Source organism: Bubalus bubalis, chromosome 1 (assembly GCF_019923935.1).
Source record: "Bubalus bubalis isolate 160015118507 breed Murrah chromosome 1, NDDB_SH_1, whole genome shotgun sequence".
Classification (NCBI taxonomy): domain Eukaryota; kingdom Metazoa; phylum Chordata; class Mammalia; order Artiodactyla; family Bovidae; genus Bubalus; species Bubalus bubalis.
In genome coordinates, this window is record NC_059157.1 from 29685973 (window position 1) to 29709803 (window position 23831).

At 41.0% G+C, this 23831-nt stretch overlaps 1 protein-coding gene across 36 annotated transcripts in view; it reads left to right on the top strand.

Annotated features, from left to right (window-relative positions):
* Positions 1–23831, top strand: part of SORBS2 (sorbin and SH3 domain containing 2) — a 211340-nt gene that overhangs the window by 136763 nt on the left and 50746 nt on the right. For 11 of the 36 annotated variants that reach the window (XM_044938352.1, XM_044938336.1, XM_044938346.1 and 8 more), the window contains 8 exons: positions 1036–1208; positions 6878–6944; positions 7859–7903; positions 10424–10613; positions 12735–12849; positions 20645–20803; positions 21504–21587; positions 23577–23633. In XM_044938352.1, the coding sequence (XP_044794287.1) occupies positions 1036–1208; positions 6878–6944; positions 7859–7903; positions 10424–10613; positions 12735–12849; positions 20645–20803; positions 21504–21587; positions 23577–23633 (890 nt within the window). Of the gene's footprint in view, positions 1–1035; positions 1209–1258; positions 2002–6877; positions 6945–7858; positions 7904–10423; positions 10614–12734; positions 12850–20644; positions 20804–21503; positions 21588–23576; positions 23634–23831 lie in introns of those variants that run through there. The other 25 variants (XM_044938350.1, XM_025280019.2, XM_044938359.1 and 22 more) reach the window with 12 other exon arrangements.

Sequence of the window (23831 nt, forward strand, 5' to 3'; positions counted from 1 at the left end):
CCTTAACATCCAAGTATATGTTTGGATGTGAAGATTTCCTGATGTGATTAGGAAGTCGTCATCACTGGACCCACCAGGAAAATCTCAAAAGCACTTTCTTAACACAGTGGTGGCCACATGGTCTTTCAACAAATACTATTCTTCCCTTAACCCCTGTCACTGAATGATGAAGATCTTGTTTTCAGAGGTCCAAACAGTATATACCTACATGTTAACAAAGAGTGGCTCAAATTTAAGATAAAGGAGTTAAAAGAAATAGTGATGGAAATACACTCTGTGTTTATTTATAGATATAATATGGGGCTTCCCTGGCAGCTCAGCTGGTAAAGAATTGCCTGCAATGCAGGAGACCTCAGTTCTATTCCTGGGTCAGGAAGATCCCCTGGAGAAGGGATAGGGTACCCACTCCAGAATTCCTGGGCTTCCCTGGTGGCTCAGATGGTAAAGAATCTGCCTGCGAAGCAGGAGATCTGGGTTCGATCCCTGGGTTTGGAAGATTCCCCGGAGGAATGCATGGCAACCTACTCCAGTATTCTTGCCTGAAGAATCCTCATGGACAGAGGAGCCTGGTTCAATATATGCCTACATGTTAACAATGAGTGACTCAAATTTAAGATAAATGAGCTAAAAGATATACTGATGCAAATACACTCTATATTTATTTATAAATGTAGTATTACATGTGTGTTATTCACTCAGTCATGCTGACTCTTTGCAAGCCCATGGACTGTAGCCCACCAGGCTCCTCTATCCACAGGATTTTCCAGGCAAGAATAGTGTAGTGGGTTGCCATTCTCTTCTTCAGGGGATTTTCCCTACCCAGGGATCAAACCTGGGCCTCCTGCATTACAGGCAGGTTCTTTACTGTCTGAGCCACCAGGGAAGCACATAGTATTACATATTTATGCATAATTAATCACATATAACTATGTAATTACACATAATTATAATATACTGTATTATAGTAGGCATGAATATGAGGCTTCATTACTCTGATTCCCTGTCCATCAACTATATTTCACATCTTCTCTGCAGATTCCTCGGAGGCGTACCCCCAGCATGCTCAGTCTCTGGACGGCAGCGTGGGCAGCTCAATACCACTGTACAGGTCCTCCGAGGAGGAAAAGAGAGTGACAGTCATCAAGGCGCCCCACTACCCAGGGATCGGGCCGGTGGATGAATCCGGAATCCCCACAGCAATCAGAACGGTAGGAAATGCCAGGGCCCGCTTTGCTCCGGGGCTGTGCAAATCTCCACAAAGGATGGATTGTCGGTGGCTTTGGGCATTCCTACACTCTTATATAATGAGGATTGCCCTCTGTGCCATCTGAGTTCTCATGAATATTATGCTGTGTGCAGCAGAGAAAAGGAACTGTCCATTGAAGATAATGGCCCAATCTGTTTCTCTATTTCAATTTAAAAAGCACGAAAATTGTGATTCTGTGAGATGATAGAAGTAAGCTTTGTTTGCCTTCACCTTTTACCAAGGAGTGTTAAGGCAACAGAGAGAGAAGAGAGAAGGGAGAATTAAATGTGAATTCTTTGGCTGCACTGAATTCCCACGTGCACAGCAAATAAGCCAGTGATTTGTGTCTGGAGATGGATGTGCCTTACCGCCAGGAGATTGGGAGCCCTGGATTGGGAGTTGAGAAGCCTGATGATTGGAGGGAAGGGAGTTCATGTCAGAGAAAGGAAAAGCTGTCCGAGGAAAATACACATCACATTTGAGTGTCCCTCGTCGGCTGTGCCTGCCGAGAGCTCTCCGGGGCGATCAGTGGAAGTGTTTGGGTTGGGTTTTTTTTTTTTTCCTCCAGTCTGTAAACTCTGCCAGACCATTGCTCAGTGCGTCAGGGCAGCCCCTTCTGGCAAAGTTCAGCAGCGGCAGAGGCCGCGCTCGGGCAGGCAGCTGCTTGCTGAGCTAGTCCACTTGGAGAGGAGGTTTGTGCTAGCCTGCGGGGAAGAAGACCGGGCGCCAGGATGAGAGCCGCAGCACCTCTGCAGGTGAAACTGGGGGGCGGGGAGGGACCGCAGCGCCAACTGCATGCACGGAGTCCGCATACCTGGCTGGGAGGTTGCGGAGGGCTACTGGTTTGGAATGCAAACCTGCCTGCCGGGCCAAAGACGAGAGTGCAGAGAGGAAAAGACGGGGCATTAGATCAGAAAAAGAGATCGGGGGCAATTGGAATCTGCTCAAAACGAACGAGAGAGTGGGGGTGGGTGAGGTTCTTCTCTCCTTGAATTTGCATTTCTTAAATGGATCCCACGATCTGAGAGAAGAGTTAAAAACTGATTATTCCAAGCATCTGTATTAGAAAGGGAAGCCGGAAGGTAAGTCTGTAGAGTCATTGCTAGGGCTTTAGACTCATGAGATTCTGGGAATGTTGAATGTGGCTAATTATAAAGACCTAAAAAAAAAATCTATGTTGGCACCAATGGTTGTCATATTTAAGTGACAGGAAAAGTTTGGGATCGGACTAACACTTTTAATCTTACAGTGACTGCATGTTTCTGGTGGTGGCGCTTCCTTGTATATTTCTTTTTTAAGGTTTCTGACCCCAAATACTTTAATTAGAATTTTTTTTTCCCTAACAGAGTAGGGATACAGTGTCAGACAGGTACAGTGTCACTGGTTTTGTTAAATTGACCCTTGAAACATAATAGTTACACAAATTAGAGATTCCTGATTCTGCACAGTTATATAGACTCTCTTATTTTATCTGAGACCTCTAGGTGTGTTTTTAAGTCAGTACACTGCAAAGTTAGAACTGTTTTTATCCATTAGATATAATTTTCTTAAATAACAAGGCCTTGCTTTTCACATTTTAAAAGGAAAAAACCGAGATGTTAGAGATGGTTAATGAAAAGTCAAAAAATATTAAAAATTTTATATTGTGTTTTATCTACTGCCAAATGAAAAGCATGTTTAGATATGCATAAACAAATGCATATACTAGACATTCAATGCAAGCGTCCCTTCTAAAAAACAGAAAATAAAATATAAGCAACTCAGAAGTTCCTTATAAGGAACCAGCATTTTTATGTACAGCCAGGCTCCTCTGTAGACGTTTCAAAGTTTACAAAAAAGGTACAGGTCTGAAGACTCATTCACATTTCTTATTTGTCAGCCCCGCACAGCACATCCCCAAGTATAGCTGTGTTTATAAATGTGGAGTCAGGCCATCTCGGAGCCACAGCAGGCCAAGAATCTCCAAGGCTGTTTTCCGTTCTCATCCGCATAGAAAGCAATGATTATCTGACTTACATTACTTCACATGGGCTTTCCGCTCAGGGTGCACACCAAAGGCAGTGCTGTGCCAGTGTACCATTTTATAGTCTCACGGTCTCAGTTAGACAGTTTAGACTGTAGGCTCAATTTAGACATATTCTAGGTGTGCTGCTGCTGCTGCTGCTAAGTTGCTTCAGTCGTGTCCGACTCTGTGCGACCCCATAGACAGCAGCCCACCAGGCACCCCCATCCCTGGGATTCTCCAGGCAAGAACACTGGAGTGGGTTGCCATTGCCTTCTCCAAGGTGTTGTGTTAGGTCCCTTTATATACATTGTCTCTCTCGATTTCCATAGACCAAGGACACAGAATTTTGTAAAGTCACCTAGAAACTCTAGAAAGCCAAGAGTTAAACAAACGCATCTTTGAGCTATTTGCAGGAAGGAGAGCAGCTCCCCAGACTGCCCTCTCTCATGTGACCTGGGACGTCTATGCCAGTCTTTTACTGCCATCCTTAACGACAACAACAAAACCCGCTGGGGTCCAGCTCCCACGAGACTGTGTAATTAAGGCCAACTAGTTAAGTGAAATACAAGATTCTTTTCTTCTACCTCAAATATAACACCGGTAGAGCCTTTTCAAAGCTGGAAAGGGGCAAAAACAGATTAGAACAATGAACACTGGTGGGTAGAAAATAAGTGTCTTTTCCCTTTTTGGAAATCTCTGCCTGATAAATCAATGTAGAATTCTGATGTTTTGTAAACTACAGGAATGTAAATTTTCAGGTTTATTCAGCCAAGTTAGAGAAAACAACCAAAGAGTGATTTACTAATAGCTACTATCCATGCAAAACCATTTTGAAGAACACATAAGACACTACTTTCTCAAATTCAAGTAGACTTCTGTTTACTTAATCTCACCATTTGCTGTAACAACCTACATGAGGACATATATAAAAGGAACTTTAAATGCTTAGAGGACTTCTTTGAGAAAGAGATGGAGAGGTTAAGTGTTCCCATTTACCAGGTTCATATTCCTCTTTGTCAACCAACTTGGGCATTTCCTGGTATCTCAGTGCTCACCATATAAAGCTAGCAGATGGTACAACGAAGATCCTGCCTGATATGTGCCCTCTAGCAAGTGAAGGGAAAAAAAAAATCCCATCTGTCAGGATACCTTGCCATATACAGTGATATAACTCACTTATTCAGCTTCCCCGTTGCCATTGGTGGTGTTCAGGTATGGCTGGGAAACATGTTTATACAGTGTTATTTCTTATTTTTTATTGCTAAAGACTACAGAGGAATCAAAGCTTAATAAAAAAAAAAAAAAACAGAAATCCATCTTTTATGAAACTAAATGTCCCTTAAAAATACAAGTTCAGCTACTTTGTTTAAACCAGCAAATAACAGCTAGACTTTGCTTTGTCACTTCCTCCCCCACCAGCTCCCACCATTTGAGTATAAGTCCACCCAATATTTCCACTGTAAAAAGAGCCTAAAATGAATGAAGAAGTGATTTCCTACAAAGTCAGGTAGCCCTTGATGGTACTCTATTTGTCGTGATTATCAGAATCAGATATTCTTAGCAAAAGAAATTTAGATATAGGACAAACTCTCAGTTTCCAGAAGAAAAACACAATGTCCACACTGGAGAGAAAAATCAGGATACAAAATGTACACCAAAGCTCAGTGTAACAAACACATGATTACTTTTATGGCTGTCCTACAGAATATTTTATATGAAGAGAACCATCTAAAAAAATGGTATATTTAGTTACTATAGACAGAACAGTCATGTTTCTTACCGGAATAACCTTGGAAGAGCTGAGGTGAACAGCTTGCCAAGCAAAATCTTGATTATGATTATAAGGCATATGCACCCATTTACAGGTATACTATTAGGCAGACTTCCATCCAAAAACCTAGGTCATCCATTCTTTTATTCTGTAAATATTTGAGATTTTCTACTATTATGGCTTATGGAACATTTCTTATATTCTAGCCACTGTTTTAGATCTTTTTGCATACACTGTCTCTTTCATTTTCCATAACAATTCTATGATGTGGATATAATTATTTCCTCTTAGAGAAAACTGAGGCTCTAAAAGGTTACCTCACTTGCCCAAATTCACATTGCTGGGAAATATTAAACAGTAATTAAAGGAACCAAGAATTGAATCTAGGTTGATCTGACATTAATCTCAGCTTTCCACTGTAGCCTACTGTTTACATTATGTCAAAAGCAGAGTGGATAAGAAGCTTCTGCTTTTAAGGAACTTACAGTTTAGCACAGCAAATACTGCCAACATTTTATTATTATGTTAAAGGAGTTTTGAAGCAATAGCTAAATTTTTGGACTTGCTCCAGGACACTAAATTATTTACTATATTCAGTATTTTATTAACTTAGACTAGTAAATATCAAATTTTTATTTCTCTAATTCTAAGCCAATGATCAGAATAGTTTGCATCCAAAATATTGCCCAGTTAATTTTAAAAATAATGTATTGAATAGTATACTAACAAGTTTTTATGGATAATGATAATTATCACCAAAAGTAGTGAAACAAAAAACTATAACTACAAACTATAATTACAAAACTATAGCTTTGATTCAACTTGTTGTTGTTCAGTCACTAAGTTGGGTCCAACTCTTTGTAACCCCATGAACTGCAGCACACCAGGCTTCCCTGTCCTTCACTGTCTCTCAGAATTTGCTCAGTTTAGCTAATTTTATATAAATAAGCTTGTGGAAATATCAACTACCCAGGGCTGGGCACAACTGTGATCTGGAAAAAAACCATAGCATATAATATTCCAGCTCATCCTAAACTCAAACAAGGGGTAATATGTTTACAAACTGTGGGTCAGTTCAGTTCAGTTGCTCAGTCGTGTCCGACTCTTTGAGACCCCATGAACCGCAGCACGCCAGGCCTCCCTGTCCATCACCAACTCCCGGAGTCCACCCAAACCCATGTCCATTGAGTCAGTGATGCCATCCAGCCATCTCATCCTCTGTCGTCCCCTTCTTCTCCTGCCCTCAATCTTTCCCAGCATCAGGGTCTTTTCCAGTGAGTCAGCTCTTTGCATCAGGTGGCCAAAATATTGGAGTTTCAGCTTCAACATCAGTCTTCCAATGAACACCCAGGACTGATCTCCTTTAGGATGAAATGGTTGGATCTCCTTGCAGTCCAAGGGACTCTCAAGAGTCTTATCCAACACCACAGTTCAAAAGCATCAATTCTTCTGCACTCAGCTTTCTTTATAGTCCAACTCTCATATCCATACATGACCACTGGAAAAACCATAGCCTTGACTAGACGGACCTTTGTTGGCAAAGTAATGTCTCTGCTTTTTAATATGCTGTCTAGTGATATCAGCTTATTGACCAGAGATGTATTAATACATCTTTTGTTACCCAAACAGTATTGACCTGAGTGTTTCAATATTTACTTACATAACAAATCACCAGCCACAGGTGTTAGTTTCTACAAAAATCCCCTGGTCAGTAATGTGATATTGTCATCATGAAATAATAAAGAGAAAATTGTATTACAGAACAGAATCTGCTATGAAAAAGGATAAAATATAGAAAGCGGAACAACGTCTATTTGTGACCAGTTTTGTAACTTTGGGACATTTTCTTTTACAGACAGTTGACAGACCGAAGGACTGGTACAAGACCATGTTTAAGCAAATCCACATGGTACACAAGCCGGGTATGTAGTTCTGTTTTCTGATCAGGTCCTTGCGGGTGGAAGAATAAGTACTCTTCTGTGCAGTTTTGTTTCACACAAAATGTCAAGACTCTAGCAAACTTCATGGCCCTCCCTTCTTTTCAACACTCCTCCTTACTCTTAGTGTTAAGTGTTAGTCACTCAGTCCTGTCCGATTCTTTGTGACCCCATTGACTGTAGCCTGCCATGTTCCTCTGTCTATGGAATTCTCCAGGCAAGAATACTGGAGTGGGTTACCATTTTCTTCTCCAGAGGATCTTCCCGACCCAGGGATCAAACCTGGGGTCTCCTGCATTGCAAGCAGATTCCTTACCGTCTGAGCCACCAGGGAAGCCCTTATTCTTAGATCACCCCTCAATTCCCAGACACCTGTGCTTCTTCTTCACCCGTGAGCTGCCAGAAAGCCTCTTAGAAGATGACCCTCGAGGAGTACCAGAGGCTCTGGCCTTATCCATTCATCCTTCCCTGATCACAGGATAAACAAGCCTGGCTATTGTCTGCTTAAACAGACTCATGATTCCTCTGTCCACACAGATCCACCCTGTGTCAAGACAGTGGGCCATAGCTGGGTCTCACCAAGTTGATAAGAGATCTTTAAAGCACTTACTAAAGGAAATTCATGACCCAGAACAGGTGGAAAGAGGGGAGAGGGACTGACGTCCATATGCTGTGAAGTGGGCAGCAGAGCGAAGCTGTTACAGCCCAGAGAAGTCAATTTGCAGAGGCCCAGCAAAACAAACCAAAATGTAATATTTGAACATTTTAAACTGGTATTATGAACTAGGCAAACCATGTTAGCTTTCTAACAGATCTGTTGTTTCCCTGAAGTTCTGCCATCTCGATAGGATGTGGTGACCGAATCTGTATTACCATAATATTTATGTTTCGTTTTCTAGATGATGACACAGACATGTATAATACTCCTTATACATATAATGCAGGTAGGCTGGTTTCCTTGCTTGCCATGAATACACTGTGCCTTGCCATGCGTGGAAGAACTTCCCACTTTTTTTTAACCACTCTGAGTGCACGATTTCAGTTTCTACAATTAGGAAGATGCTTTTGTGTGTGTCTCTCTCTCTTTCTTTTCTCAGCATGTGTAACAAAAAAATGTGGGTCTTTTCTCATGCAAATGAGAACTAATACTATTTTATCTGCTTCCTCCCCACTGTTAGTTTATTCTCGGCTTCAGGAATGTTTAACCAAAATATGAAGGACAGCAGGGAAGAACCTACTGTAATGGGGGTACAAAGTAAGATTAAGGTCTCCTTTTATCAGTAAAGAATCCTTAAAATTGCGTCAGATCTTTCGGATTACACTTCATGATAAAACAAGTCAAGCAAAGTATTTTGTGACCCTGTCCATGCTTTTGCTCCAAATGCAACCATTCATAGAAAGCTTTTTAAAAATCCCAGTTTGCCAGACCACTCTTCTGACTCAGAGTTGCCGGTGGTCATGATGGAATGGCTTCAGCCCCGGGCGTTTCCACTAGTGTTTCTGTGAGCTGGTGTCTTGGGAATGGCTGCAGGCTAGAATGAGGGGCCCCTAAAAAATGTTTCTGATTACAGCTGTCTTCTAAATATCACATCGGGGGATCCTGCACAGGGCCTCCGGTCACTTGCCAGTTCCGGGCTCAGGACTACAGCACTGTGTCTGTATTCCCTTCTTATAGCAGGCTTGGGGGCCTACATCCCCTTTGGCAGCTGCGGCCTCCTCTCAGGGTCCTCTGGGTCAGCCTGGCCCCTGAACTAGATGAGGTTGCCCTCTCTGTGACACTTGAAGGCCAGCACTTGGGCCTTTTTAACTGTTGAGGATTTTGCTACTAGCGTCCAAGGACAAATAGAGGGAAAAAAAAAAAATACAAGCAGAACAAGCTCAACAAGCTGCAAGAATCTGGCTTTCAGCCCTCACTCCTCTAGATGATAGCAGGCGGCCGCCTAAGAGTCCCTCAACTTTTATATCCTGGTCACAGGTACTCCCAACTCCCCTCTTGGGTTTAGCCTGTTAAAATGCAAAACCCAATTGAGAAAATTTCACAGATCTTATTGACTTTATACGACAATTCATGAATCAGGTGGCATTCAATCTAGCAGACAGAAAGGACCTCCTAGGAGCTGAATGCAAGGAAAGAATTAAAATAGGCAGAGGGAAGCAGGAACAAGGAAGTCATACCAAGGAGAAAAGCCAGCACGTTGCTAGAAGGTCACTCTCCTTGAGGGGAGGGTAGAGGTCTGTCAGGCTGAGTGTCTAACGCATGTTGACCAGGCAATTTCTGATGGACTGGTTAAAGACTCTGTTTCTGGGAAAGTCAAAACTGTAACTAAGTTAAGTCTCGGTTTCATGACGTGGGGCTTAGCATGAGTGACTCCATTTTGGGTCTGTTGTTTTGTTCTTAAAAAGCACTACAGTTGAAGTCTAACTGTGGAACTGAGGCAAAACAAAGTGTAGAGACTGTATCTTATTTGGCATAGCCAATGTGCATGGGCTTCCAAGAGAAGCAGAGGAGTGAAATTAGTAATAGCTCAAAAGACTGAGGTGGCAGGAAATTCAGAATTTGTATAATTATTTTTCATACTGAGATTTGCATCCATGAATAATTAACAAATTGAACAGCAGTTACCTATCAACTCACAGAGCCCTTTAGAGAGCTTTACCATTTAATCCGTAGACAAAGCAACTCTAGTCAGTCTCTTCCCCTTTTACTAACCTTGCATGGTGCTGTTCTATGCTTTGCACTTTCTGCCTCTTTTTTTCCTCTGCTATCTCCACAACCTCTTCCCCTACCAGCCCAAACCGATCCTTCAGGGCTCACTCTACTGCCCTCAGTTTTTTATATCTTCTCCAACTATCAACCATCTTCTAAAATCTTAATTCCTAATATAAGTTTCTGCATGTGGCCTTTATCATATGTTACCAATTATTTTCAATCATAATTCTAATCATGTCTCTTTTCCAGAGACGTACTATGAGCTTATTGAAGGTTAAGTTTCCTTATGCCTTGCACAGCATGTAGATAACTTGCTCAATATTTTATATGATTGTAATTAACATGTCAATTACTATATACAAATCAAAGCTTCTAAAGTAACAGAAGATAATTGGAAACATGTTATTAGTTTACATTATCCAGGAGCAAATTTGCTAAGTATCTGTAAGTCTGTTTCTAGTACCAGTCTGAATTATTACCAATTCCATAATAATTGATGAAGATTCACTGTAACCAATGCTTGTGCCTACAGTACATTAATTAATTAATAATGATTAATAATATTAATCAATCAAGAGCATAGCATTCAATGCATGCATTATGAGTATGTTTACCGATAATAATATTGGTAAAATCATGGGATATTTTGTAAATAAATAAAAGATTTTTATTTATTACAAATAGTGTAATGCACTTTAAAAGCGTTACTTGTCTCTGTTCTTTTCTTGTTCTGCCGTGCTGTGCTTCCCAACAGGCCTATACAACTCGCCCTACAGTACTCAGTCACATCCTGCTGCCAAGACCCAGACCTACAGACCGCTCTCCAAGAGCCACTCCGACAACGGCACCAATGCGTTTAAGGATGCTTCGTCCCCCGTCCCTCCCCCGCCCATTCCTCCTCCGGTTCCACCATTTCGAGCAAGAGATCGGTCTTCAACAGAAAAGTAAGGCTTTCCCCCTCAAAGTGCCCAACAGTGAGTTTAGGATAAAACTAATTCCACACGGCATTCAGCAGAAGAATCGGTGCTTACCTTACGAGATAGTTTGTGTATAACCTTATACGTGTCATCTTATTAATCAGTAAAGGTGCCATGGTGACCACCTCTATCAAGAGTGCAGCAAACACTTGCCTCATAATATCCTAGTCACCTTAGTTAGACTTGAAGTAACTGAGCGCCATCTCCACTCTTTGATCAATAAATGCATATGCCAAACAGAAATAATGGACACCCGCTCCCTTTGGCATAGCAGGTCAGAGACTATGCAGTTAAATTTCAGGTTCCTCAAACTGTTAGGACTATTAATGATTTAAAATTTCCCCTCTGATATCCAAAAGTACAGAAAAGGTTATTCATAAGTAAGGCATCAATTAACAGGTGTCCACCTATGACTCATTTCCACACACTAATTTTAATTTCCCCACTGAAATACATTTATAGAAACTATTCAAACAAAAATAAAAATTTATAAACACACTTTTATTGTGCCATTTTTATTAGGATGATGACTAATAGCCCTACTTATAGGTAATCTTCATTGAGACCTCACTACGAGCACTCATCTAAGTACTTTTCCTGTATAATATCACTTAATTCTGAACACAACCCAATGAGACATGCTCTATTTTAAACCTATTTTAGAGAGGAAAAAAACTGTAGTTTCAAAAATCAAAGTAAGTTGCTCAACTCATGCAGCTAGTATGTCCAAGCCAGACTCACACTTGGCTCTGAATAAAGTCACAGCTCATTCCATACTAGCAATAATAAATAAAAATGTAAGGATTATTTAGTATTAATGTGGTTATTAAGCATCCATCTAACTGACCCATTCCAGAAATTATATTCAACACCCTGCTGTACCATGAAGAGTAATTGACGATCAAATAGGTTACAAGACAGCACAAAGACAAGACATACATTATATGTGAAGAGATTCTACTTTAATGCCATCTCTTCATGATTATTGTATGTTTACAGGTATGATATCTTAAATTTGAGAAATAATAGTCTAGACACAAAACAGTATCTCTACCATAAAGAACCAAGATTAACTCAGACTTAAATGTATTATTTGTCCTATATGTCTAGTAAAAATTAATCTTTCCTTAAGAAACATGGTAATCCCTTAACATTTTCTAGAATGCTTTCTTCTCTGCCAAATAGTGCTCATCAATTTACTAGAAAGCCAGGACCTGCTTTCCCCTAGCTCTCCTGTCTTGCAGAATATGAGTGTCTCCAACCTCGCACAGAGTCAGAATTTCATCCTGTTCCATGGGCCAGAACCGCCCCCATCTATAGGCAGAAAATTCTTCTTCCTCAAAAGTGATCCTCCCAAAGGAAGCCTTCTTCAGCCTCAGCTACCTAGAAGAGTTTTGCTTTCAAAGTCCCTCTTTGACTGCCTCTTGAAGGATGTTAGTTCAGGAAAAAGAGCTGACTCCAAGGTCTCCTATGCACAGAATAGATGCCAGGCTCTGGTTTCTCAAGGGTAAAACCATGGAGGGTCTAGCCTGTCACACAATTTGCTCCTATGGACAGCAACCCAAGTGAAACTTTTGCACTTTTTGCAGACAAACTACGATGCCATTTGCAAGATAAACAAGATCAAACACGATGTGTACATTACTCCCTGTCACTTCAGATCAAGGATGCCAGGTCACAGAGTGATGGGATAAACTCACAGGACTTAATGGCGGGTAGCCGCCACTTACTCTAAACACAAACATACACAGCTGCCATTTGTGACCCCGGGGTTCACTAGCACATCACTGTCTGCATATCTATTGCACAGACCCCTCGTGTGACTTACTTAACCAACAGGAGGCACATCCTTGTATGAAAAAAAAACAGAGGAACATACAACATGAAAACAAAGAAATGGCTTTCTTTAAATCATTTATGTAAAACAGAACATAAATGTGCTTTTTTTTTTCAGCGTAACATTTTATCCTGAGACACTTTTAAAAAGTCTATATCATAATTAACTTTGAAAACAGATATTCAGTGGTTTTATCCATGGCTTTAAGCATACAGAATGATTTTAATATGTAACTTGTTGTTGATTTCTAGGCATGACTGGGATCCTCCAGACAGAAAAGTAGACACAAGGAAATTTCGTTCTGAGCCGAGGAGTATTTTTGAATATGAACCTGGGAAGTCCTCCATTCTGCAGCATGAGAGACCAGTAAGCACTTGTCATTAAACAGAATGCCAGTTCTCTAGGCTTCCTGGGTTCCCAAATAAACCTGAACTTCATATTGTTTAGCAATTTTTATCACCAAGGTAATTTATTTAGTTGGCATTATTAAAAAATCATGCTTGTTGTACATCATGACTTGTGCATCTTATCTCAGAATCAAAGATGCACTCACTATTATACTGTCCCTACCCACCAAATATAGGACTCATTGGCATGGAACTATAATTATGCCTAATCATGATCCTGAATTTAATTTTTTTTTTAAAGTAAAAGAACACTCAAATGCTGCACTAAATTGCCCATCTACATTGCCAGTGAGAACAATCATTCTTGGACCTCTCTGATACAAAGGGATCAAGCAGTTCCATCCCTTCGTTTCCATTATTGGTTTCTTAATATTTCTTTGACTTCAAGGGAAATTTTCCAAATGCCCATTTTTATAAAAATTGTTTTAATTGATTCTTATTAAATCTCTCTCAGGTTACCAAGCCTCAAGTCTCCTGACTGATTGTCAATCTAATGGATCAAGATTATATTTAACTTTGCAGCATTTTTTCCAATTATATGTTTTAATTATCTGCAAAGGAAAAGATCTATAAAGTTGAAAATAACCGCATGTCTCCTCAAAGTGCAGTTTAACAAACAGGCTCTTCCTTGGCCCTCTTAATTCCCCTAAACCTCCTTTCTGAGTCCTCTGCTTTCCCTCTTTGACCAATGCCTTCAGGATCTCTTTGAAATTCTGAAATTCCTCTGTGTCATTTCTATCAAAACCTGCTTCTAGAGAAACAGTTGTGCAGTTTACTCTTGTCCTTGTCTTGAAAGAATGTTAGGTGTCAGTGAACAGAAAATAGTTTTCTTTGTTAGTGTCTTTAAGAGTACCCAGGAAGCCACATCATTATATATAAGGTCAGCCCTGAAATTTGATTAGAAACTGTTGTGCACCACACCCAATATGAGTGTCCTTGATTTAGTTTTCAAACCCTGTATTTATGGTTATATTCTTGAGAAACATGTTCCAAAACCTTATAATCACATAATTCATACAGGATATTTTTCTAAACCTTCTTTGCTTTTCTTCAAATTAACTTGTATCTTTTAGAGAAACAGGACTTTACCAGAAAAACTGAAAGAAAAAAAAAAAAGAACACCACTGAATTGCAGATTCCACTGCAAACATGTAACTCATTCACTAAGTTATATGATATAATATCATGATCTTTGAAATTTTTAGAATGAGAACTAATATCATGGTCTTTGAAATTTTTAGGATGAGAACCATGAATTCACCATTGCATAAAATGGAAAAGATCAAAATCATCATGCAATATGAGTCTCAGAGTTAAATGTAGTTACCAAAACATTAATGATCATTCTAACAACGTCTAAGACCCTTAGGATGATGGGGGTTGTTACTGTCCCGGAATGCTTTTGCAGCTTTGGTGTCAGGAAACAGGATTGATTTTGGAAGCTGTCCATCAGGATATTTCTAGTATTTACTCATGCAACAAAATTTATGAAGCACCACCTATGTGCCAGACATTGGATTAGGTGCAGGGGACATGGCAATGAGCAAGACATAGTCCTTACCTCAAGGAACCTGGAGTCTGTTTAACCAATATGCAGAGTAGACCCACATTTGTAAGAAGTAGACCATCTCCAGTGTGGTTAAAACGGAGACACGCAGAATGAATTTGCCCCCCTCAACAGCTTATTCACAGGCCCTGTCATTGTGAATGAAATGTCCCTTTAGTCATGTCTTTGGGTTAATGCCTTGAAGACTCCAAGTTTAAAAACAGCAATGACAAAAGCAGTAGCAATAGTTGTAGCTCCTTACTGAGCACTTACTTAAGATGTCAGGCCTTGTAATTCATGCCTTATTACCATATAATGATCCCAGCAATTCTATGAAGTAAATGTATGGAATTCCCATTTTACAGGTAGAGAGACTGAACACTTGTTAAGCAACCTTGCCCAGCTTCCCGTGGCTGGTTAGCACTGCACCTGGGAGCTGAGCCCAGGCAGACTCATACCTGGTGCATTTCATCACCTGCACAATGCCAAACTGCAAACACATTTAGCTAGTAGTCATTATCACCTTAATTAGATGCTTTGATTATTTAATTATTTTATAGTATAAGTTAATTTGTTCATTTATAATAAATTAGTGTCCTGGATTTATTTGACCAGCAACCTGGGCCCTGAGTATTGTAGTTAAGACACAAAACCAATATACCTAGTATACTGAACTAGTTCTAAAAGGAATGGAAAGATCTGGAGGGCGGGTGTGGTTGAAGATTCGGATATTGATAGCTCTCTGCTGCCACAGGAAAAGGGCAGTGAAAGGAACCTAGAAACTTGGGGGAAAGTGAGAATGGATATCTCATGAAGAAACAGAAAGAACCAAAATGTTTATGCCTCCTAAACAATTTTGCTGAGGACCAGCCTTATGCAAGATGATCTCAGCCAGTCATCTGTATCATTTTGGCCAAGCTTTTTATTATAGGGCTCAGCTAGTCTAGTATCTTCTTCTTTTCATCAACCCTGAATCCATTCCAATTGCCTCTCTAAACCAGAAAAAAAAAAGGGGGGGTGCCGCAGGGCATGGTTGCAGAGATTGGCTATGTCTTGATATTTTGATAGAGTTTACATAAGATTTGAGACTGTCATAGACACACGAGAGAGAGGATAGGGAGCAGGTTTGCTAAATAAGAGGGATAGGACAGCAAGTGGGCAGCAGGTAAGCTTCGAGGTTTAGCACTCTCATGTCTACTCCAAGACAGTTTGTGAGCATTCCTTTGCTCTTTTCATCTTTAATTTCTGTAAAGTATACACCACAGCTAGGGTACTCTCTGCTTCTCTTTTGAATTCCGAGATGATGCCATTGTCTGCCCACTCTTCCCAAGTGTCATCTTGGATTCCCCTCTCCCCAATCATCTCAAAGTCCTGCCTCCTGGGAGAAGGGCCACTGCCCTTCTCTGTCCATCTGGCCCACCGCTGTCCACACCTGGATTAGAATGTCAGCCACTAACTCATTTCCCTAATTCTCCAATCTCATCTCCACACCATAGCTATGACAACCTTAGAAAGCCTCCTGCTCAAAACTTTATCCTGGCTCTCAAGGGTCCTTAGAGCAAAACCAAGTTCCTTAACATAATACACTAAAAACCTCGTGGTCTGGCTCCACTGACCTCTGCAGCCCCGAGTATCTCCCTGCCCTTTCTGTCTCACCACATTGCAGCTCCACAGAGAGCTCTGCATGCCCTCCTCCCTGAACCTCTATCCAGCTGCCCCTTGGCCAGGAATGTTCTCTCCACCACCTCTTTCCTCCCATGGAAAGTCCCATATCTCCTGCTCAGCCTGGCTCACTTCCCCCAGGGCACCACCCTAACTTCTAGACACCAGATGCCTGCCTCCCCTGCTGTAAGGAGCCCTCCTAAAGCATGCTGCACTGCCCCTCACCACCCTGAATTGTAACAGCCTGCTGACTTGTCTGTGTCCCTCATTAGACTTTAAGCTTCTTGAAGGCATAGACCATTTCTGGTGCACCAGTTGAATCCCTAGCACCTAGAGCAATGCCTGGCACAGGGTAGGTGCTCAGTGAACACACAGTGAATTAATAATAAGGGAATGGGGATAGGTTTTACCCTTGGAGTTAATGGTCAAGTTGGTGGGATGGAATCCTTGTTCTGTTGCTTATCTGTGAAGTCTGTATGTTTCTAGGGATGAAAGGCACCCCCGGTCTCCGTCAAAGCACACATGAGGGGTCCCACACACTGTTGTTAGTAACTGTGGTTTCCTGATTCCCTGGCACACGAAGTGGGGAGAGGAGACAGTGCTATCTGAACAGAAGTCCTCCCCCAGACCCTGGCCAAAGGGATCCTCCTCTTCCTTAGAAATCAATAGAATGTATATTCATATTCTTTAATAGGAAAGTAAAAATGAATACAGTTTTTTGGAAGTGCCTGCATTCTCAACTGACTATAAATTCAGGAATGACGATTAAACGGCCCTAATGTTTGATCTAGAAAAGTACTCTGCAATCACCAGGAATTTATCTTAAACTGTCTCGAACCACAATTTATTCCACGAGACAATTATATAAACTCTCTCCTGCGATTATATTGATAAAAATCCTACATCCTCTCTGGCTTGGATATATTTACAGGTGAATCACGTTAAATTCAATTAAGCACTGGTTTAGAACACCTTTCCCACTCCAGTACTCTTGCCTGGAAAATCCCATGGACGGAGGAGCCTGGTAGGCTGCAGTCCATGGAGTCGCGACTGAGCGACTTCACTGTCACTTTTCACTTTCATGCATTGGAGAAGGAAATGGCAACCCACTCCAGTGTTCTTGCCTGGAGAATCCCAGGGACAGCGGAGCCTGGTGGGCTGCCGTCTATGGGGTCGCACAGAGTCGGACACGACTGAAGTGACTTAGCAGCAGCAGCAGCAGCAGAACACCTTTATGCTTGAAAATAGAAAATAACGTGGAGATGTAATCTTTCTCTACGATAACTAAACCCACACATGATAAAGTGAGCAAACAATCACTGAAAATACAGTGCAGAGTTGAAATGCAATGTAAATCCTCAGTGAAGTTAAACTTCTTTAGCAGTGAAGATTGTCACTAGAAGCTTAAGCTATAAAAATCGAGAGTTTCATCTGTTGGTTTAAACCATAAAAAATTGTCCTAACAATGTGTAGAGCATTTACTGTGGAATCTCAGTAAATATAAAACATAGTAGCCAATATCATTAAAGCTTAAAAATCTAATAAGCCTAAGTTATAAAGAACCAAATGACAGTGGCAATTTCTTTTTGTTCAGAACTGCAAATAGAAACCCCATGCCTGCAATAAGAATACTGAGAACAGGAGAATTTTTATAATCTGAAAAGCAGCACAATGCAACTGTAGAAAACAAACCTTGAAAAATAGGTTACCTTTAAATAAGAATCGTATGTGATGCACAGTTTTCGGTTTTTCTTACACACCTTCCTCGTGCGCTGATGACCCAGCGTTCACTGTGAGCACAGGTGTGCTGCGTTTTTCACAATGAGACGAGACCCAAGGAGGGTAGAAAGAGGTGCAGCAGTATCGCTGCTCTTCTGTTGTCTTGTATGAGCATGGTTGTGCTTCCTAAATAGTTCTGAGGGTTAACATTTGTGTTGAACAATTGAAAACACTTGATTCACTCATGGAAAGTGTTGTTTTGTGGGATCATGAGTATGTCTGTCTGTCTGTGGGCTGACCATCCGAATGTGTATCACTGACTTCCATGAGGCCCCTGTGTGCCTTAGGGTGACTCTAGGTTGCTACATAATACATTTAATTCTTGCCTGACTAAAGGGATTCAAAAGGTCAACCTCAGCAAAGAGAAAATTCCAGTTCTGCCACTTAGCATTTCTTTACCTGGCAGGCTCTGCTCAAGCCTGTGCCTTTCGTTACGTCCCAAAGTTAGGGATAACTGCTAATGATCATTGTTGGGCGGGCGGTGGACAAGGGGGCAAGGTTCTCTTCTAATTTCTATTAGCATGTGCCCATTGAAACAGTAAATTGAAGTTTTATTCTACAAAATTATGTCATGGGAAGTTGGTGCTCTAAGGTGGGATGCGGGATGGTAAACAGTATTCTCCCTTTTCCCTAGTCTATCATTGAAATAGATTTCTGTAAGTCAGAACTTAGTATATTTGTTTGCTATATATATATATACTTTTAAGGTGGAAATCAGAGTGAAGTTGTAACCACTGGAAAATATACTTATTTGTTTGGTAAATTTGCTGCCCTCTACTGTTCAAAATGTTTTTTAAACAAATGTTTTCTCTTAAGAGAAGCTTCTGTCTCCCCTTAACAAAAATAAAGTATCGTACATGAAAACAGAGATTATAAAATCAAGAATTAACAATATTATTAAAGGTGTAGCATGAGAAACAGCGAGATTTGAAAAAGTTAAAGATTATTCTTCTCTGGAACCAGTACTGGGCCTCTTACACACAGAACAAAATTACTGGAAAATTCTAATATCATTTACCCTAAAAATCAGCTCCAGCCAAACTATTCCACAACATGCCTACATGCTGCAGCTATAATCTAAATGATAATTGGAGAAAAATAATATTTTAGTGCAATCAAAATCTCAATGACTACTTTTGCCCTATCGACTCAGAAATAAATTGAAACAGGTTTTTTAATTAAGGAAATGGTAAATTAGTTACCAGAATATTTTCTGTCCATTACTTCTGAAATGTAAACCAAACATAATGCTTACTAAAAGGAGAATACATCTCAAGATATCTGCAGCATTTTTCATAGTAATCATACAGAGTTTTCCATAATGTTATAATAGTAAAGGATAACAATATTTGAAAAGAAAGAAGTCTCAGCACCGTGTTTGTCCAGACACAAGCTTTGTGACACCGCATAACTAGTATCATAGTGTGTTTTGACTCACTTAGCACCCCATCGTAAATGTGTTACAAGGTTATTACATGGTCTTTATCACTTTGTTCACCACATATTTTGGGTATTGTAGGCCCTTTCACTCTTCTGTTATGATGTCTCAGACTTTTTCTATCACTGCCTGTAACTACTATCACAATCTCAGAAAATACTGAAATAAAAAGCACATCTGTTAAAAGACTTTGGATATAATTGCTTATTAAATACAGACCGTGTGTTATTAACAAAACTATTGGGAATGCAACAGGCCAACAAAACACTTGGACAAGCTAGGCTCAAACAGTGGCTTCTGTTCAAATATGGCGTACCTCAGAGGTTGTAGAGCATTTCTTCTGGAGCTGACATGCAGTTCCTCAGTGCAGGTTCTTGAGAACTTTAGGGATTGGAAGAGAATATAAGGATCCACTTTGAGGCGGTGAGCACATCACAGACCTCTTGGACTATGTCCTCTCCTGGCCCAGGTGAATGGCTTTTAGAAAACAGGAGCTTTCCCCACCCCCTCCCCCCCCCTTAAAATACTACCGTCCAGCTGCTCCACATTTAATTAGTGTCATGTAATGGAGCAGGAAATGCCAACCCACTGCAGCACTGTTGCCTGGAAAATCCCACAGACAGAGAGGATCCTGGCCGATTACGGTCCATGGTGTCACAAAAGAGCCGGACACAACTTAGCCACTAAACGGTGAATTCTCAAAAAAGTCGTAACCCACACATAGTATTTTAAGCATCCCTTCTGAATGTAAAATCAAGTAGCCTGAATCAGTCTGGTCAGGCATGTGTTATTTAAAAGCATTAAGGATATTGCTGGGTAAAGTAAATGCTCTTTTTTTTTCTATTATCAAAGCAATTGTATTTATTTTCTCAACCTGCTTATATTAACAGTCCTAGTTTTTGTACCTTAAATATGACATTCAGAAACCACTGGAGAGGTGAAAGTCAACTATAAAAATTTTTTTTTAGTTTTTCTCTAGAATGTTAACCAGGGTTGGATTTTCTCTTTTCCCCAACCCTTGACTGATCGTATGAAAAACCCCTCCCCACCCACATCCATGTCTCTAGCTCAAGGTGGACAGGTAGGTGATACTTGGGGTATCATAAAATGTGACCTTTCTTCGCTTTGTGAAGGCTCTCCACACTGTCTTCAGTGTTCTGGATCAGTCCTAAATTATCTGGGGGCCCCTGGGGCATTTACTTTCCTGGAACGTTTTCTTCTGCCTGACTTAAGGCAGGGCATGACGCACTGCTAGCTGGCGTCCTGTTGGCTCCCACCAAGAACCTCTATCTAATGAATCAGTTTGTCCTTCACCCCTTTTTCTTGCAGCCCCTTCTCCCAACCACTCCGACACCTGTTCCAAGGGACCCTGGCCGGAAGCCTATTTCTATGTCACCCTGCGGAGAAGTAACTGGTAGCCCCTCCCCTCCACCCAGGACCAGTATCCCCGCACCAAGCCCGTGCGCCCCGGCTCTCTCCCCCATCCGGGTGAGCTCCTTCCTTCTTTAACTCACGCCGTCCGTCCGTCCGGGAAGTTCAGGTGTAGCCCTTGTTCCCCAGAAGCTGAGAAAATAATCAGAGGCTGGCTACTCACCGTCACCCCCCCACCTTGCTGCCCTTTTCTCTCCCACTGCGACTTCCGGGTTCCTCATGTCCAGGGCCTCTAACAATCTCCCAGCACTGCTCACTCCTCCCCCGACATTGTATCTCTTCCCACGTACCCCACCCTTCCCTCCCCGAGGCTCTCCAAGTGCCTGCACCCAAGTCAGCTGTGAGCAGAAGCCAGGCTCACTCACTGGCACCCCTGAGGGCAGGGGCGATGGAGGCACTCGCCCAGAAGAGCTACCTGGGGACGGAGTTGAGCCTGTTTTAATACCTTGCTGGGCTATCAGTGCTCAACCTCACTGTCACAGAGAGTCTATCATAGTTTATGCATCCAGCTAAGGAGAAAACCAGAAATGATGGCAGAGAAAATAACGAGGGCCTAAGTGATATCCTCGAAGCTAAACCTTCATATCCTAAAGTGACTCATTTTACTTTACCTCCTCTGTTCTCTCTGGCTGAGATTTGTTGGATGAAAGTTGATGCATGTTTATGTGCGAACGTGTGTGTTTTTCATGCCTCACAGCGTTGCCCTCACTTAGCTCAGTGTGACTTTTCCTTCCCTTTTCCTTCACATCTGCTCCAGACTGATCGCATAAATCCAGATGACATAGATTTAGAAAATGAGCCCTGGTATAAATTCTTTTCAGAACTGGAGTTTGGACGCCCGGTAAGTGAGGCTAGACTGTTAATATAAAACAATTAGGAGAATGTTGTTTGATTTTTAAAACATAATTGTTATCAGAAGAGATAGGTGTCATTTAGAGAATAAGAGCTGAATTCTATAGACACCAAAAACCACTGAAAAAAGTATATTCTATATACACAAATTTGGTACAGCTTAGCTCACACTCACTTCTCTACCAAATGGTTAAACATGTTCAGACACTTCCTATATAGTTCTTTTTTTCCCCCACCAAATCATACATTAGGATTACTTTATATCTAATTGCAAATTCAAAATGTTGAACCAGTATCTGTCTTCCCATAGTCAGACAATTCTTGTTAGAAGATTTGTATTTGTTTACAGTCCATTTAGGTCTAATTCAATCAGAAGAGCATCCCGTGAAATTTACGATAATAAAAATTACTATGATGATAGCTCCTGTTTGCTTTGGAATCACCAAGCACCTGCAGAGGGCCTGTTCTGTGTGATCTCTGAGAGACCTCACAGCATCCCTCCAGTAAGAAAAAGCCAGAGGCCAGAGGGGTTAATTAATTTGCCCAAGATAGCAACTGGCAGAGTCAGAAGTTAATCCTAGATCTATCAAAAAACAAACAAAAAACAAACATCCTGGGAAATCCCTACTATAATATACTGCTAGAATATCACCACCATAAAATGTCTCATTTGGTCTTAGCATGAAAAGAAAGGGAAAAACAAGGAAACCCTGTGGACCTTGATTTCCCCTCCTGCTACTGAAAATCACAACATCTCTAGTCCCCAAAACCCCACCAATAAGAATTACTTAGTCTGTTTGGGATAAAGAGTTGACCCAAGCTTCAAATAACAATTTCCTCTATCAACTCAAATTTTATTGGGGAAGTGCAGATGCCAATAGCCGTGCATTTGATGTCTGTCAACTACACAGTTTTTATACTTTCATTGGTGTTTCTGAATTTTACATGCCTGAAGAACATACTGAATGCACTGCACAGAAGTTTTAGTAAATCTTTCTTTTATCATATCATGTACTGATTTATACACTCATATACTGACCACGTATTATATAGTAGGTGGTTATAGTGGTTAGTCCCTTTTATCCATTAAAATGCAAAGGAGACTTGATTAGATTCATTATATCTTATTGAACTGGATCAAAAGTGACTGTAAATGAATATAAACCAAATATTTTTTAGAATTTCTATAAGTGATAGGAAGAATATTTTCCCTAATTTGTATCCAAGTATTCACATAAATTGGGCTTCCCAGGTGGCTCAGTGGTAAAAGAATCCGCCTGCCAATGCAGGAGACCTGGGTTCAATCCCTGAGTTGGGAAGATCCCCTGGAGAAGGAAATGGTGACCCACTCCAGTATTCTTGCCTGGGAAATTCCATGGACAGAGGAACCTGGTGGGCTGCAGTCCATGGGGTCACAAAAGATTAGGACACAACATAGTGACTGAAACAGCAACAACTCACATAAATGCATTTCACTTTAGAGAAAAAAATTTCCCAGCTTTAATTTAAATGTGTTGTCGTTACTGTTGATTATAGACAGTTCACAGGGGATAGAACCAATTTCTGTTCTGAGCCTAAATTATCACCATTTTTCTACAATCATTTTCAGCTACACGTGGAAACTCACCAGCATGCTATCCACCTGCTCCTTCAGTGTTTCTTTAATGTACCTTGCATTCCTCTGCAGCTAGAGACTAGGAGTGCTAATTTTGATTTGATGAAATGAGTTTATACTAATCAAATCACTCGTGATTTTGCCCAGTGCTTGAAAATATTTGCAAGCATTGCACTCCTCCTCCTGGGCCCCTGGCCCCCGCCTCGCCGTTTTGCTCCATTCGTGTCGCTCTTTTGTGTGTATCTGATGCTGTCGGTCAGGCTCTAACTGTTGTCACCTTTCCCACATGGTCATTCCTTGCTGCCATTGATTCTCCTCCATTCCATCTCTACACTTCTGCTTATGTGGTGCACCTACACCCAGCCTCCCAAAAAGGCTCTGGACTATGTTCAAGATCATTCTCCTGGTGTTTCCAATGAGGTAAAAAACAAATTACTTTCTTTTTCAGATTTCTTTCTTGGGAGCTGTTACTGTGATTCTGAACATCCATGTTTTACGAGTCACTAAAGTATCTATAACCTGTTTTTTAAAATCTGTCTTTGCACCATTGTGTTGTATCCAGTATCACTGCTTGGACATTAATTACATCGCAGTTGTTGGCTCTTTAGGTGAACAGTC